This window comes from Zosterops lateralis (assembly GCF_965231275.1).
Source record: "Zosterops lateralis genome assembly, chromosome: 3".
Lineage (NCBI taxonomy): Eukaryota > Metazoa > Chordata > Aves > Passeriformes > Zosteropidae > Zosterops > Zosterops lateralis.
Window position 1 is genome coordinate 1,273,889 of NC_139764.1, and position 16,407 is coordinate 1,290,295.

At 42.5% G+C, this 16,407-nt stretch overlaps 1 protein-coding gene across 1 annotated transcript in view; it reads left to right on the forward strand.

Moving 5' to 3' along the window:
- Window positions 1-4,368: 4,368 nt before the first annotated feature.
- Window positions 4,369-16,407, forward strand: part of EML6 (EMAP like 6) — a gene marked incomplete at its 5' end in the record, with an annotated part of 91,382 nt that continues 79,343 nt past the window's right edge. The window contains one exon of the mRNA XM_083856913.1: window positions 4,369-4,565. Coding sequence (XP_083713039.1) covers window positions 4,369-4,565 — 197 coding nt within the window. The remainder of the gene's footprint in view (window positions 4,566-16,407) is intronic.

Genomic DNA, 16,407 nt, shown 5'->3' on the forward strand with positions numbered 1-16,407 from the left:
GATTATTGGTGCGCTCGAGAGAATGAAGAGCTCGGATCAAAGTTCTCTTCACTCAGAGAGTCAGATTTCTAAGGAGTTATGTAAACTCGTGGCAAGATTTAGACACGTCTCAGCTGAATCGTCGTAGGAGGGAAGTTGAGTCAAGTATGGCAGCCAGGATACGGAAAGGATACGCCCTAACCCTAACCCTCCGCCATCCTTGGATGGAAAAAAAAGGAGGTTCTGTGAGAAGATCAAGCTTTCTGCAGTGATTTTAAATTGGTCACTGAGGCTCCGTGAAGAGGTGGCAGAAAGGCAGCCCCCCAGGCTGGGTGAAGGCAGGCAGTATCCCGTGCAAGAGCAGGTCTGGGAGACCTCGGGGTGCTGTGTCCGAGTGCGGAGGTGCGAGGGGTAGATTTGATCCGTCTGCTGTTCCTGGCTGTTCTGCACAGCTCCAGGACAGCAGCAGAACCAATCGGTCATGGTTGGTCAGGACTTTCCCTCCAGGCTGGTTCTGGGAAGAGGCCGGTCTGCCAGGTCTCTCCAAAGCGGGTGTCAGGGTGGAAAAGGCTACGTTTTTTCTTTTCTGCTTTTTCCCCAACACTGTTTCTGGCCAGAGCCAAGCATTTCATTAATGCAAATCAGTATTTCTGCCCACAAGAAATAAGAGCTTAGAGCCAATTCCCCTGTTACAATTTTGTAGTTAAATTCTAAAATCACCAAGAGGCATCAGTCAGGATTGGATTAATGTAATGCCAGGCAACAAATAAACAGACCTAGATCACAGCTCCTGCTTCTGATCCCTCTCCTGACTTCTTAGGGATTTTATATAATTTTAAAAAGCATTTACAGCTCAAATACGAAGTACCATTTTTGAAATACCAATTAATATGCCATCTCTGTACATCTGCTGTACATTCATCCATAAAAAGAAGAGTTATAAAGGTTATTTTATGGAGCAGAGATCTAGGACATAACACAGATGTTTCTGGGAGGGAAAACCTCACTGTTCATTGTTAATCACAGCTCTTGGATATATACAGAGAAGGCAGGATGTATCACAGAGGATTGGAGTTCATTTGAGATGTGGTGCTTTCTGGCATCTTCTATACAAGGCTTGCTTTAAAGAGGCAAACCAAACAAAAACAAAACCAAACAAAAAACCAACACCAAAACAAAACAAACAAACAACAAAAACCTCCCAAACCAAACAAATCCAAAAAAACCACCACCCAAAACCCAACCCCAAAGCCCTCAAAAAACTCAACAGCAGCAGCAAAAGATCCCTTTGGCAGAGTGGTGGCTGTCACTCAGGTACTACTCATCCAAAATGCTACATTAGTTGGTTTATTACATTTCGTATAAAAAAAAAAATAATAAAAAAAAGGCAATAAGGTCACAGGATATGTGTTCCTGGCCAATTGGCTCCTTGCCACAATGAGGAAGGAAAAATGCTGCTGCTATTGCCAATTTTTATGTCTCTTTTAGTTATGTTCTTCAGTATATTTTAAAGCATTCATTTTTACAGGTATGTGAAATTGAAAGTATATTCAGACTGCTCTTTTTTTTAAAACAGATATGCCCTTTTTAAACTTAGGTTCACACTTTGTCTTGGCTTGTGTTGCTCCTTTCATTCTCTTTGATGATGAGGGCTCCAGAGCCTGGAATTAACACCCAAAAAACAGCCCATAAAAGCATCCAGGATATTTAGGTTGTGCTGACAGTGAACAGCAGGCTGCAGCATTGAGGAACATTCTCAGCAACATGGCAGCTCCTCATAGGAAAGTAATGATGCCTTTTTTTATTTTTTATTTTTTTTTTCAATTGGGAAAAAATACACATGACCTCATGCTTAAAATAATTAATTCAATCACCACCAAAAATTTACTAAATTCTTGAGAGTACAGATTATAGAAAAAATGAATTAAACTGAACTTGTGTTGCTCCACATTTAAGATCCTTCTTTGAGGTTTTTATGGGGTGGTCGTTCATGACTAGTGTACTTAATTGCTAAAATAATGATAATAATTCTTTTTTTTTTTTCCAAAAATGCAGGATATGAATTTCCCTAAAAGGTTAAATATAAAGTTCAGTTTGACTGCTGTCACTCACAGAGAAGTGACAGCCACAGCAGCAGAGGCTTGAAACTAGTTTTTCCTTTGTCCTGCTTGGATAGGTGAAGAGCCCATCTGTCATATTGGTTAATTTTAGAAAAAAATTAAAAGAAAGCTGTGATCATATGGAAGTTATTCCACTGAATAATACCGGGGTGGGAAAGGATCAAGGATTCGCGAGGGGCAGCGGAGGGGCCTGGATCGATCTCTTCACTCCCGTGGCCAGGACAGGACCCCAGGGAATGAATGGCTGGAGCCGTGTCGGAGCGTTGGGCTGGATACGAGGGAAAGGCTCTTCCCTCAGAAGGTGTCGGGCACTGCCCGGGCTCCCCGGGGAATGGTCACGGCCCCGGGGCTGCCAGAGCCTGACAGAGCTCTCAGGACAGGCTGGGATTGTTGGGGTGTCTGTGCAGGGCCAGGAGCCGGACTGGAAGGTCCGTGTGGATCCCTTTCGACTCACCATATTCCACGGTTCTGTGATAAAACAAGGGGCTTGTGGGGAGCGGCTACTGCGGAAGGAGTTAAAAAACGTGAGTGCGGATTTGGTTGCATTTTGTGAGACTTTTGAAGACTACTGCACACGGGGAAAGCAGAAAAACGGGAGGTTCTTTTGCCTAAACCTGCGCACGCCTCGCGGGGCGGGGCCTTGCCGGGCGCTCGGCGCTGCCCTCAGGGCCCCTCTCGGGGAAGGGCGGGCAGGGCCGTGGGGCGGGAAGGCGGCTCCGCCCCGGGCTCGGCGGCCTGAGGGCTCGGGCCGTCCGCCCGCCCGCCCGGGGCCGGCGCTCTGGCCGGAGGCGGCTCCCCAGGCTCCCGGAGTTCGTGCTCATGGGACTGGGCGTCCCGCTGCCGTGTCCCGGGGTGCCCCCGGCGCTGTGACCCCTCGCTGTGTGCGAGCGGTGCCGGCGCGCCGCTCCTCAGCTCGGTCGGCTTGAGGCGCGTTCTGTGGGGAAAAGGTACAGGGGTCGTCAGCCTTGGAATTCCCTCTTCCCGTCCGTCTGGCGCTGTGCACCGTGAATGGGTGTTCGGTTCTGCTTCTCTGCATCCTCTTCCTTGCGGTTGTGGCCTTCTGGAGTGAGTTTCTGGAGGGCTGGGTTTGGGCTCCTGTGCAGTCCTGCTATACAACAGTGGATGTCTTACCACCAACAACATGCAGCAACCGAGCTCGACAGATAATGGTAATAGGAATTCTGCTTCGGGAAAAGCAGAAGGCAAGAGAGGAAATGTGTTCCTTATAATATCATTCCAAAGGATGACAGTGGAGGAAAAAAAACCCAAACAAACAAACAAACAAACAAAAAAACCCAAAAAAAACCCAAAAAACCCACAACCAAACTAAAAAACCAAACCAAAACAAACAAAACAAAACAAAAATTGCGGAGGGAAAAAGATAGCCCCAGTCCCCTTTATCTTATGGTGACTTGTAGTCTTTTGTAACTGAAAGCGGGAAAATAAGATTGTCTTAATTACATAGTTGCCATAGACTCCAAAAGGGGAAAGTTTTTGGTTACTGAGGATGAGGAAAGGTGGGGTAATATTCCCATATTTATGTTGGCTATTGTATATGAGATGATAAGGAAAGAGAGGATTTGTATGAGGACTCGGAGCACTGGATCCTGCTGAAAAGCCTCAGAAGCCCCTCAGACCACCCAGAGTGGCCACAGCACCCATTCAAGAACAGCTCCCCCATCCAAGGAGAACTCCCGCATCCAAGCAGAGCTCCCCCGTCCAGGCAGTCCCTTTGCATTTTAAACACACGTGCACGCACGGGTTTTATGTTTTCTTCTCTTCCAGCTGTAGCCCCGAGGGTAGATATGTTAAAAAGAAGAGCGCCCAGGAAGCTTTGTGCAGGAAGCCAAGAAGGTGCAACACGGGCGACGCAGCGGGGAGACTTTGGCAGGTGGTGCTGGTGACGCACAGAAGTTACTTTGCCTTCGGAAAGAGAAAAAGCCGGGTCTGCTGCTTATGTAGGTGCGTTTTCGTGCCCCCGAGAATTTGCCCGGGTCGCGCAGCGGCGGCAGAGCGGCGGCGGCTCGCCCTGGGCAGCGGCGGCGGCAGATGATGGTGGCGGCGCGGCGGTAGCGCGGCGGCGGCGGCGGCATCCCGGATCCGCGGATGCGCTGCCCATCCCCGTCCCCATCCCCATCCCCGCGCGGAAGGGACACCTGAGGCTTCGGCAGGCGGGCGGGGATCGCCGCCGTTCCGAAGGGGAGAGCGCGCCGGGGGAAGGCGGGCCGGCGCTGGGCTGTGTGTGCCGGTGGGCAGGGGGCTGGTTATCATGGCGGATCGGACGGCTCCGCGCTGCCAGCTCCGGCTGGAGTGGGTGTACGGCTACCGGGGACACCAGTGCCGCAACAACCTGTACTACACGGCAGGGAAAGAGGTGGTGTACTTCGTGGCTGGAGTCGGCGTGGTTTACAACACCAGGGAGCACAGTCAGAAATTCTTCCTGGGGCACAACGACGATATTATCAGGTAAGGGGGCTGACTTCTCTGCTGGTGGGGTGGGGTGGGGTTTAAAGGGAAGGGAGGAGAATGTGGTGCTGGCAGAATACCCCCTCCTCGCCTCTTGCAGCTCGGCTTGTACCTGCCGTTTTAGAGCAGCTCAGATTTCTTAGCAGCCGTCTCTGCGAGAGCTGAATCTCTAGATACTGTTGGTTATCATTATTTTGTAGCCAAGCTTGAAAATGTTGCAATAATAAGGGAGGGAAGGCTAAGTTTTTCTATTGCACTGCATCAAAAGCAAAGCGCTTCATCTCAGCACTGGAAAGATCTCGGTGCAACAGTGCTGCAAAATCGTGGCTCCAGTACCTTGATGTTTCCAGAGCTGGGACCCCAGCTCATCAATTCTGACCTCGTACAGAAGGCAGGTGTAGCTCTCCTCACCCTCAGAAAATCCCAGCACGAGAGTGCCATAAATCTGACACGTAGCTCAAATTAATCCGGTTTTAATATCATCCAGAAAATGTAAATCAAAATCAAGTTCAGCTGTTCGCACTCCAGGCAAAAAAATCCCAAGTGTGCTGGTGCAAGATGGCTACAGAAGGACAGGTCTTGCTCCTCATCTGTCCAGTTCACTGTTTCTTTCTCTCAATTCTGCCCGAGAAGTGGATTTAATTGATGTTTTTGCTGATTCTTTTACTGCACCTCACAAAATAAAAATGCTGTTACAGCGTTCAAGATATTGTTTAAAAAATCTGTCCAAAATACAGAAATTTACATCGGTAAAATAGAAAATTAATGTAGCTACTTCTTGATGAGAGAAATCTGAGCCTAGAATATCCTCATGAAGGATGTTGCCTGGTGATGCCACTCCTCTGAGCACAGCTATCTGCTGCCCTCCCTGTTCACCCAATTCAGCATGAATGAAGCGTTTCCTGGATGATGTGAAACCAGAACCAGTCCCAGGTGACTCGTGGTGTGGGAGTGCAGTGGAAGCATCTGCTGGAGCCAAAATTTTGACACTCTGTAACCAAACCACACAATCCTCATGTAATCATTGTTTGCAGAAAGCCATCCACTTTTCCCAGTAAGAGCTTTTGGCTGCTGTGTATCCTCGTAGTAGTCTTCTCTCCTTCTCTAGGATGTGTTAAAGCAGCAGCATTTCATCAAGTACAGTACAGGTGCATCAAAGTTTATTTTGGTTCCAAAGGTATTATCAGCTCCAAAAGGCTGCTGAAAATAGACACTTGGGCTGCTCAGAGAAGAGTCAGTATTTTGGAGGCATCTGCTTTGTACTGTGAAACTTGGAACCCTGCATGAAAACAAACTAAGTATTACTACACATTACAGAAATAATGAAGTTTGTGCATTTCGCTGGCATTTAATTCATTTTAACAAGTTAAATTTCATGCCAGTAGCACACAGACTTCTGGATATAGTAACAGCATACCTTAGTTCTCACATTTATAAATTAGCCATCCATTTGGGGCAGACTTTGTCAGAGGCAGGGAAATCACAAGGACACCTTGAACCCAGAATTTTGATTTCCCAGTTAACAGAGCCTTGTCAGCTCCATTAATCTGGCAGAAATTTGGTCTCTGTCATACCTGTGAACACCCTCACTGAAACACACATGGCTCCCTGTTGTAGAGAAGGACAGGAGAATTTGAGTCCTCTCCTGACGAGTGAATTTTCTGTATCTTGGTATTTACTGTGAGTGTTCCCTAAAAGCAAGCTTCTAGCAGCAGTTGTGTGACAACAGCAGTAAGAAAGCACTAAAACCCAGCATGAAGGAACATAATCACTGAGAATGTTTGAGATATAAAATAAATGTTACTTACAGATGATCCACCCTTTCTCCTTTGAGAGGAGGCAGAATGGGGATATTTGTCCTTGGTGAGAAGGGCAGGTGTGTATGTTTAATACGTTCTGCAAGATTAATAGTTCTGTCTCTTGTTTTGCATCAAAATAATGCAGCTGGACATAATTCAGTTTGGGCTAAAGCAGACCAGAATGTATTGGATCAAATTGTATTGTATTGGAGAAATGCCATTTTTTCCAAGATTCACATTTGAAAGGCAAGCTCTACCTGTACAAGAACTGAATGTTCTGCACTCAGCTAATAAGGTTGATGTTCTGAGCAGGAGCAAGGGAGCTTGGGATTGTCTTGTGTTCTCTGTGAAGCCATCACCAGGTGCTGTGCTTCCAGCACTTCCTCCTTTAACTTCAGAAGGAGATGAGGTCCTGAACCACTGATTTAAACTTTAAGTGAGTCCTTCTTTGCAGAGGAGTTTGTGAATAGCCTCCAGAGCATTGGCTTTGACAGTAATTGAAAACTTTCAAAAGAAGAGGTTTTCTTACTTTGGTATTGTACATTACTTGTAGAACAGTGATCATTTAATCAATCCTTGTTTTTCTCTCAATTAAGTGTTGAACGGAGACAGTTCTTTCCTATAATTTTTCTGCAATTTGTGCATGTAAAAGCCACAGAAAAAACAAAACAAAACAAAACAAAAAAAACCACCAACCAACCAAACAACAAAAAAACCCAAAAAACAAAACAAAACAAAACCACCCCCCCAAAAAAAACCCCAAAAAAACCCCCAAAAACCACAAAACCACACACAAAACACCAGTTGATATAATTCTTACTATCACTTAAAATACAATTGATTTTATCTATTTCTGTAGAAGTCATTTGTTAACAGAGATTCCTAACCCTGAGAAATTTTTCCTCTGGTGTAGTGACAAAGTTATTTCTCCCTGTTTTTGAGTTCCAAGAATTTCTGCAGTATTGAACAGTTGTCCTGACATGTTATATTGTTATACACTCTGGTTCCTTGTGGAATTTGATATTTTGTATGTTATGCATTTACTAAAGTAGTTTTGCATCATGACTGCCTCCGTGCAGTCTCTCGTGAGGCAGCAAGCCTGTTTTCTCTCCCAGGTCTCTGTACTACCTGCAAAGCCCTCCTGTTATCCATGGATTCCAGAGCTGTTGTTTATGTAAGGCTGCTCACAGCGTACCAGCAGTGTGGGATTTATCAGAATACTGCTCTAAGTGCACTGGGGGGGTGCCACTGTGCTGACAGATTGGAATTAAAACCACAGCTGTGCCGTGGGGATGGGATTTACTGCGGGAGCCACTGCAGGCCTGCCATGTTCTCCACAGGGGTCGTTTCAGGAGATAGGGCATGTATCATGACGTGGTTTTCCTGTCTTGCTACTGAGAGGAAAAAAGGAGTCATATGCTTCAAGCAATGTTGTGTATTGCTGACCACAATAAATACAGTTTTGGAATTAGTAAATTGATGGCAGAGCTATGCAAATCAAAACCTCAGAGACAGAAGATCTAAATTGTACTTTATTATTTTTATTTAAAATTATGTGTTATAATAATTCTGTTTATAGGGTTATGCTAATTTGAAGGGATCTAAAATGCTTTAAACTTCTGTTCAGTTGCTACCGTTTGGATGGTGACAGTTGTTTGTTGTAGAGTGGTGTTCAGGTTACTGTGGTTATTGTCTATATCAGTACATGGGAGCTGCAGCTTGGGCTAACCCTGGACTTTGGACACCTGAGGTGATCCCACAGGACTGCTGAGATTTGGTAAGAGCACAGGCGAGATTTTCAACAACGGAAATTCCAGCCCTGTTTCTTATGTGGGTGCTACACCAGTGCCTCCACCAAGCCATCCAGACATGGCACACCTGGGATGAAGTAGGGTTTTGGGAGCTATTTTGTGACAAGTTGTTAAATGAGTTTCATGTTAAAGAAATTAATTCCCTATAAAAACTCCTCTAATCAGCTTGTTGCCTCCTATGCATTCAATGCTGGACAACCTGGGGGAAATGCTGTTTATTCCATGAAGTTCCAGTGGCCTCTTTTGCATCTATTTGAGTGCCATGCTGTGCTTAGATTTGAAGTTTTTATCAGTTTTTTATCAGCTGCTATAAATTGGTTTCCTAAATTCTGTATTAACGCATTAGATGTGTTGGAATATACGGTGATAGTATCTTGTTGAAAGTGATTTAGAAATACTAAAATGAGTTAAAAGTGCAGAGAAACTCAGCAAGCATTTGTCACTATATGTTGATGAGAATGGTCATCACTGAACCACAGCCTTTAATCAGAGCAGTCTAAACTTAATTTTTAAATTAAAAATTAAAAACATTGTTTTACATTTCCTATGTGTTAGGTCTCTGCATTTTTAAACTTGTTTTATTTCAACTTGATTTCAGATGGCCTGGAGTTATGAATCAGGTAGTTGTGTGTAATCACTCTTTACCAGGATGAAAACTAAAAATAACAGAAAATATTTTTGTATGAGTTAGCTTAATTTCATATATATATATATATATATATATATATATATATATATATATACAGCTCAAAGTATTGGAATGTTTCTATGTGAAAGTAGGAGGAGATTTGAGGTCTGTAAAAAGGTCTTCTGCTGACTTGCCAACTCCTCAAGTTTTTGAGAATCTTAGTAAAGAGCAAAAATGTCTTCTTTTCTTCCCACTTAAAGACTGTACTTTGGAACATCAGCTTGTTTTTCATGAGGTTCATTTCTTGCCCAGGAACATTTAATTGTCTGCATTGTCTGTCCAAGAGACAATCAAATTTTAATTCTCCTTTAGAGGTGGTTTTGGTAAAGGCCTCTAACCAGACCTCTAAAGCCTTAGGCCTGATCTTAAGGCCAAGTGTGTGTTTAGTCAGGCTTCTCTGGGCATTCCAGCAGCACAATGAACCTTGGTGTGCTTGACCTTATTGCTGGAACTTCTGTGCTTGCTGTGGGTGAAGTCTGTTCTTTCTTCTGTGACAGATGGATGGAAATACACTAAAATGATGGTAATTAAACCAGAATGTAAAATAAAGGCTACTCTCAGAGTGGTACAGCAGCCCCATTACTTTGGTTGCCTGACACTCCTTGTTCCAAAAGATTTTACTGGATTTTTTAATACGCAATTTTGAGTGCCTCCATTATTTTAGCAGATGTGAATGTTCAAGGCATAACCCTACATAAAAATTGCTGACTGCCACTGCAGTTTATATGTAGTCATACAAATATTGATGCCTCCACATGAAAATTGGGAATCTATTCATGCCAAACATCTGCTTCCTCGTCCTCAGAAACTGTCTTCCATATGCAGAGATAAATATTGCATATGTCATTTACTGTGGTAGTAACCTACTACTTGCAAATATTAATTGCAAAATAACAGTTTTGGGCAAGATGAGCCATACTTTTGAAGAAGAATTTTCTGGGTTTTTTTTCAAGAGATGTTGTTTATTTTAGAAATTGACTGTAGTAAAAAAGACAATAAAATACACCCTCAGTTTTTTACAGCTCTACCTGCAGTTAAGGCTGGAGCCTTTCTGCTTTCACCCTGACTAGGCAGACCATGCCTCCTCCTCTGTATCCTAAGAGCTCTTTAACTGGAGGTTAGTCACAGTAATTTCTTTAAATTTCTTTAACTTCTGTAAATTTCTTTAACTTTTCCTTTCATCTCTCTAGTGTTTGAGCACTATTTGTAAGGTACCCAAAGGATCTTTTGGTTTCTCCCAACGCCGGAATCTATGATTAAGTAAAAGTTGAGCTGAATATGTACAAGCGTGGCTGCACCTAAATGAGATTTTAGCAGTAGTTCTACAGCAGGTTCCTGATCCCTCTAGGATTTTGAGTGATTCTCATCTGTTTAGAAATTATTTATTTAAAGAAAAAATTGAAATGCTGTTCTGTGAAACTACTCTTTCTTAATGGCTGTAAAACAAGTTTATAATATACAGTTGTGTTTCTGGTTCAAGGTCTCCTGCAGATGAAGTGATTGTTGCATGTGTGCTGGCTTTTTACTTCCTCAGGGGATTTGTTTGGTTTTTTAAAATATGTGGCATCTGGAAGTGGCCACAAGTATCTAAAAGGATATTATATTGAGTCTTTATGAAAGCTGTCTGTAGTTGAAAGAGCTAATTTAAAGCTTTTGCTTGCCAGATTGAAGAGGTTTGTGTGATTCTGTCTGGGATCTCAAGTTGCTTTAGGATGGGCATCTCTGTGCTGCATTCCTTGTAATGCATTTCCTCCTTCCCAAGAGAAGAATGATGTAACTGCCTTTCCCCAGGGAGTTCTCTGTGGTTTGGTTGGGTGTGTGGCTGTGGCCCTGCAGTGAGCTGTCCCTCTGCTGTCACCTGCTCTGGGTGGCCCTTTTACCTCCTAACACTGGAACCAAGTTTTAAAGAATTGCACCCTGTGGGGCTATGGGGTTGCAGAAAAGAGAATTGCACAAAAGATACTTAGAACAAGTAACCCACTCAAATCCCAGCTAGGAATACTGCTGTATCTTCTTAGCTGCACATTGGGTTAGCATGACTCCATGGATCTGGCAGATTTCATTAATTGTGTCAATAAGTGATTCATTCACCATTCACCATCAAAGAGGCACAACAGAGCACTGTTGCCTTCCACATTCATTCCCATTCTCTTCTTTGAAACTTGATGAGATTTTTGGTTGTTTAATGTTGTTAAATAATGGTGTTAAAGAAATGCTACTTTCCTTTTCATTTGTGTGTGGCATTTTCCTCCTCCTTTATTTCCCACACTGCATCCTTTAATCAGTTGGTTTCTATATTACAGGTCGTGCCATTCAGAATGCACTCAAAATTTTGGGGGCCTTCTTTTGGATATGGGACTCCTTGGAATATAGAGTTTGTCATATAACTATCACAGATCTCCAAATAAATATTTCAAATAATTTCAAATGAAAATTTGACATTTCATATAGTGACAGAAAATTTTGGCAAAGAATAAATTATGAGAGCTAATTCCCATTATTTCTCTTCCATTAAGTGGAGGAAGAACATCTTTTTAAAGGAATCTACACATCTGTTTTAGGCTTGTCTCTCTTCCATCTTATCTCCTCTCTGACAAGGACAGTTCAGATTATTAAAAATTCTTCTTTTATCCTTTTTAAAATCACTTTTCATAAATTCAGGTCCTCCCAGGCAGAACACTAATAGTTTTGTGGAAAAAAGGCAATTTTATAAATAATTGCAATCTTAAGAAAATAGATATGAAGTAATTTCTTCCTTTGAAATAGAATTTAGCCAAGAGCGTAGAGTTTTGAGGGCTTTGTGGGTTTTGTTAATTTTATTTTTATATTTTGTTTTCCCATGGCTTCTATCAGATTTTCCTTTTTTTTTTTTTTTTTTTTTTTTTCCTCTTTTAAGGAGATTGATTTCATGGAGAGAGAAATTAAATACAGCTTGAAAAATACCATTTTAATTTTGTTTGCAGAATGAGCGAAGTGCAGACACCTAAAGGAGGCCTCGCAATGGCTCTTGGCTGCTCCCTTCCCAGGGAGAGCTTGTCCATTGTAACTCTTACCTTAGGTTTGTACTGAAGAATTAGGTGTGATATATCTTTTTGTCTTACCTGGCATGGGTGAAAAGAATTAAGGAAAAAGGATATTTTGCTCAGGAGAACTAAGAGAATAGAAAAGCAAGTAGACAACTGAACTGTTTTCAAGGACGTGCAAAGCCTTCTTTAACAGCTTGTAATTTTTAAAGCTCTGAAAGAAATTAGGATCTTCAGTCAGCGATGCAGAGACCTGTTTCTCTGTCCCTGCTCACGACCGAGTGTGTTGCTATTTCCCACTCCTGGCTGTCTGCCACGGTATAGTTAAATCTGGAAGTCTGCCCAACCCCGCTGAATGCACTTGATTAGCAGATTTTATTGGAACAGCACCACCCGCATCTTACCCCGGGTTTGTGCTCCAAGATTCTGCCCAGCTCCAGCCCCCAGTGCCGCAAGAGCCGTCAGCAGAGCCCGCCCTGATGGGCAGGGCACGGGCACTGCTCTGTGTGCTGGGGCAGAAGGAGGCACAGGGGATGGGATGTGCTGGATTCTCCACATGAGCCTGGCAGCCATGGCTGAAGCCTGCTCTCTCTGCTAGTGGGAAGGGGAAGGCAAACCCCCCTGTAACATCCCTGATACCATAAGCTAGAGAAAAACCCCAAGTATTAGCAAATGACAAGCAGTAAACCAGATTATAACTGCCTGAAGCTACATGCTGCCAGGCAGTTACATAATGGCACAAAACTCTTCAGCCTCCGCTGCAGCACTGAGCCTAAAATACAGCAGAAAGGGCTCGGATGAGCCCAGCTCTCTCAAGTTTCACTGAAAGCACAACTCCAGGTTCCCAGTCTCTGCTCTGAAGAGTTGGCTAAGAAACCAAGAGTAAAAGAGAAATAATAGTAATAGGCAAGAAAACGAGTCATGGTGCTTACATAAAAACATAGAAAGGCATAATTCCATGTTTGTTTATATAACTCCTGGTATTAGTCTCACAAAATGGGAGTTTAAAAAGGCATTCTTTGTATCATGGTAATCTCCCTTAAATACAGCATGTCATGAGTTTTGGTGGTGTCATACCTTCACACCTGCTCTTTCCTATTTGTGTCTGTGTCTGGCTGCACATCCGTTAAAACACAGGTAAAATTAATAACTGGTTGGATAATTAATTATTCTATATTGCATTAGAAGACACTTTTTGAATAATAGGGAGGGTCCTATATTGTGAGGGTGCCTAATGCAGCTGGTTCCGTGGAAGGACAGATTAGGCTGAAGTGGGTTTGTGAGCATCATTTCAGAATGTCTGATGAGTCTTTCATAGGAGCAAGAAGATTGGTGGACACTTCCAGTGACACTCTGCTTCCTCAGAAATTTAATGCTGAAAATTTTATTTCTGGAAAACATTAACAACATGGCATAACTTTCTATTTGAAACTTGCTGTATTTACATTTGATAAGAGTTCATTTTGAAGTGTCTGTAAACCAATCCCATAATCATGACAAGTTACTGTAGATTTGGATTTGGATGTGGCCTGTGGGCTTTGAACAGTGTGTCAGGCATTTGTGTATTTTCTTTCCATTGTCTGGCTCTGATGCTCCTTGAGGCCTCAAGGTCAGGACCTGAGCTTATTCCACACGTGAGGGCAGCTTTCCTCAAACCTCTACCAAGTTTGTTGCCTAAAATAACACTAAAGAGAGGTTCAGAACTTTTTTCCTTTACGTTTTTCCCCAGCTATCCATTTTGTAGCCAGCACAGAAGGGGAGTTATTTGATTCAGAGAACTTACTAAATTCCCAGACTCTTCCCTTACTTTTTGCTGTTCTCTTTCCTTTCAGTGGAGTTACCACAGACATAATTTGCTTTCCAGCCATGATGATGACTCTGTGGGCACTGCCTTATGTGCAACATATGAATTGCTCTGTTACACAGATGGATTATTCTAAAAGCTTGGAAGTAAACTGATCTTCCATGTCTAAAATTTCTAGAAAATACTTGAATTTCCAGGGCTTGTTTGTGTGCTTTGATGGGAACCAGGCTGTGGATCTTTAACTTTCCAGAGCCTGGTGGATACAGGAGTGTGACTAGGCATGTGAGGAAATCTTAGATCTGCATGGGAGATGGGTGACAGCTATTTATTTTTGCAAATGCCTATTTTAAGAATATTGTAAATCTGAACAGAGAGTCTTGTTCCCAGAGCTGGCATTATGTGAGATAAAGCATGATTTTCCTGTAAGGGAGCTGAGAAAGCAGCATGCATTTGTCTGAGCAGGGAATATTTTGGCACTTGTGTCTACATCAGTATAACTTCACAATTGTATTTTTGTTGCTTATTAGACCTAGTGAAGGGTCATAATATAATTTAAATTAGGAATAACCATGTATTTTGTATTTCAGCTGAGGACAGACTAAATAAGGTATGAATACACTACTGATAAATAAGTCAGCTCTTCAGAATGCCCTGTTTCTTGCTATATTAAATAGTTATTTGAATGTGTATTGTATTCCACATTTTCCCTGTGGTACCTGTTATTTTTCATTTTCAATCTGTGGGACTCCCCACTGCCTAGAGGTAAATGTTCTTTTACCTTGTCAATTAGGTTGGTCAGAGTTACTTTATACAGGATGACAGTTTAGTGCATTACACACATTTTTTTCTGCTTTCTTCCTCCCTGTCAGATATAACAATTTTATCAGCCTGAGCCTCTCAAAACTGAACATCTTCTCCAGCTGTCACAGGCTGCCATCAACGGAGCTGGAGTTTCTGTGATCCACCCCAGTCATTGTCAGGACTGTGCTCTGGGTTTTTAAACATATGTACAAACACAGATACATATAAATGGTATGTGTGTATACACACACACACACACACACACACACACACACACACACGATTATGATATAATTATGAAGTATTATATAATGCATAAATATTAAAAATTGATTTTTTAATCTTTCAAATAAATTGTTGACTAAATGTCATCACACAACTACCCCTTTCACTTCCCTCTTTTCTGTGCTGGAGGAAGCAGTGGGGAGTGATGTCCCTTCATTCCATTTATGAACGGACTGCATTTAAACCTAGAATTGCTAAGCTGGGACTACGTATAGTTGTTCAATATTGGCACATCTAAGCTTTTTCTGAGTGCTGGCAGAAATTTAGGCTGCTAGGAAATGTTTCTAGTAAAATAACCCCAAACCTCTTGCATTGTGACAGGAAGGTTTTTTTCTTCTAGTATGTGACAGAAATTTTAAAAAGACAAAAAAACAGAAGGCGAGAGTCACCAAAAAAAAGCAATTACCACAACCATGGTTTGTTCTTTGGGGCTTGGGCTGTGGCTTTAGGACAACATGCCCAAATATGTTAAAAGAGAAGAGTTTTCCTGTATGTCAGCACGAATTTAAGGCATGAGACATTGCATTCTGCTCAGGAGGTCATGGGGATTTTTAGCTCTTCATTTCTCTCTTCTGAAGACAGAGCGTGGCATTTCAGATGTCATTCTCAGTTATGTCCTGCACTGGTTTTTCCTGTGGGAATGTTAGCATACTGTTTCTAACATGTTGGATTTCGGTTTTTTTCCTCACTCCCACGAGTCAGGGAGGTAGAGCTGCTTTACTGGTACCTCTGGCGTCCACCACCCCACATGGGAAAGTTCCAGTGGGACAATGACTAGAGTAGCTTGGTGATTTATTTAAAAACTATGGATATTGATCTAATACCAATATCCAACTGTGACGGACAAAGACTCTCTAACAGTTTAAAGTTAGAAAGTGTATGTTTATTACGACGCCGGGCAGTGGGCAGCATGCGGGATCGCTCCCAAAAACACACACGCCATTTACAGATCATTACAGGGTCTTTTATGTACAGGATATTGAATACACAAACTACAAATGCATATTCATAGCTCTGGTACCTCCCATTCCCAGCTTCGTATGGTAATTAGCCCAAAAAGCCATCAAGCATGCGTAGTTTGTTCTTTGAAATGGGTCGGTGGTCTTTTTTATGGGGTAGGGTCCCAAAATGATGAAGTAAGATGGGTCTTCCTCCCTTGACTTTTTAACCTTTAGTGTTCGTGACAGCTAAATCCTGTTTTTTCCAGGACTGTTTGATTTATGATTGTATTGTATTCATGGGGTCTATTGATTATTCAGGATGCAAAAGCCTAGTTTGACAGCTCCCATGATTTATCAGTTCCTTATCAGTTCCTTCAGTCTGGCTTCTGTTAGCAAAAGGGAAGTCCTAGCTACATTATCTCAGCACTATCTGACTACAGTCTTTAATTCTTCTAAATCAATGCCTCATTGGTCTCCTATTTCATTCTTGGATTGCTCATGGATGTGGGGCTCCCCAGACTTGGCTGTTCATGCAGCATGCCAACACATTTCACCTATCTTACCTTGAAAATGTAAGCATGTGGTTTTGATTAGCTCTTTCAGAAACCAGCAGAAGCCCTGAGGAATTTGGTTTGTAGAAAAATGTGGCAGCATCTAATTCATTCTGAACATAAACTTTATTTTTCTTAA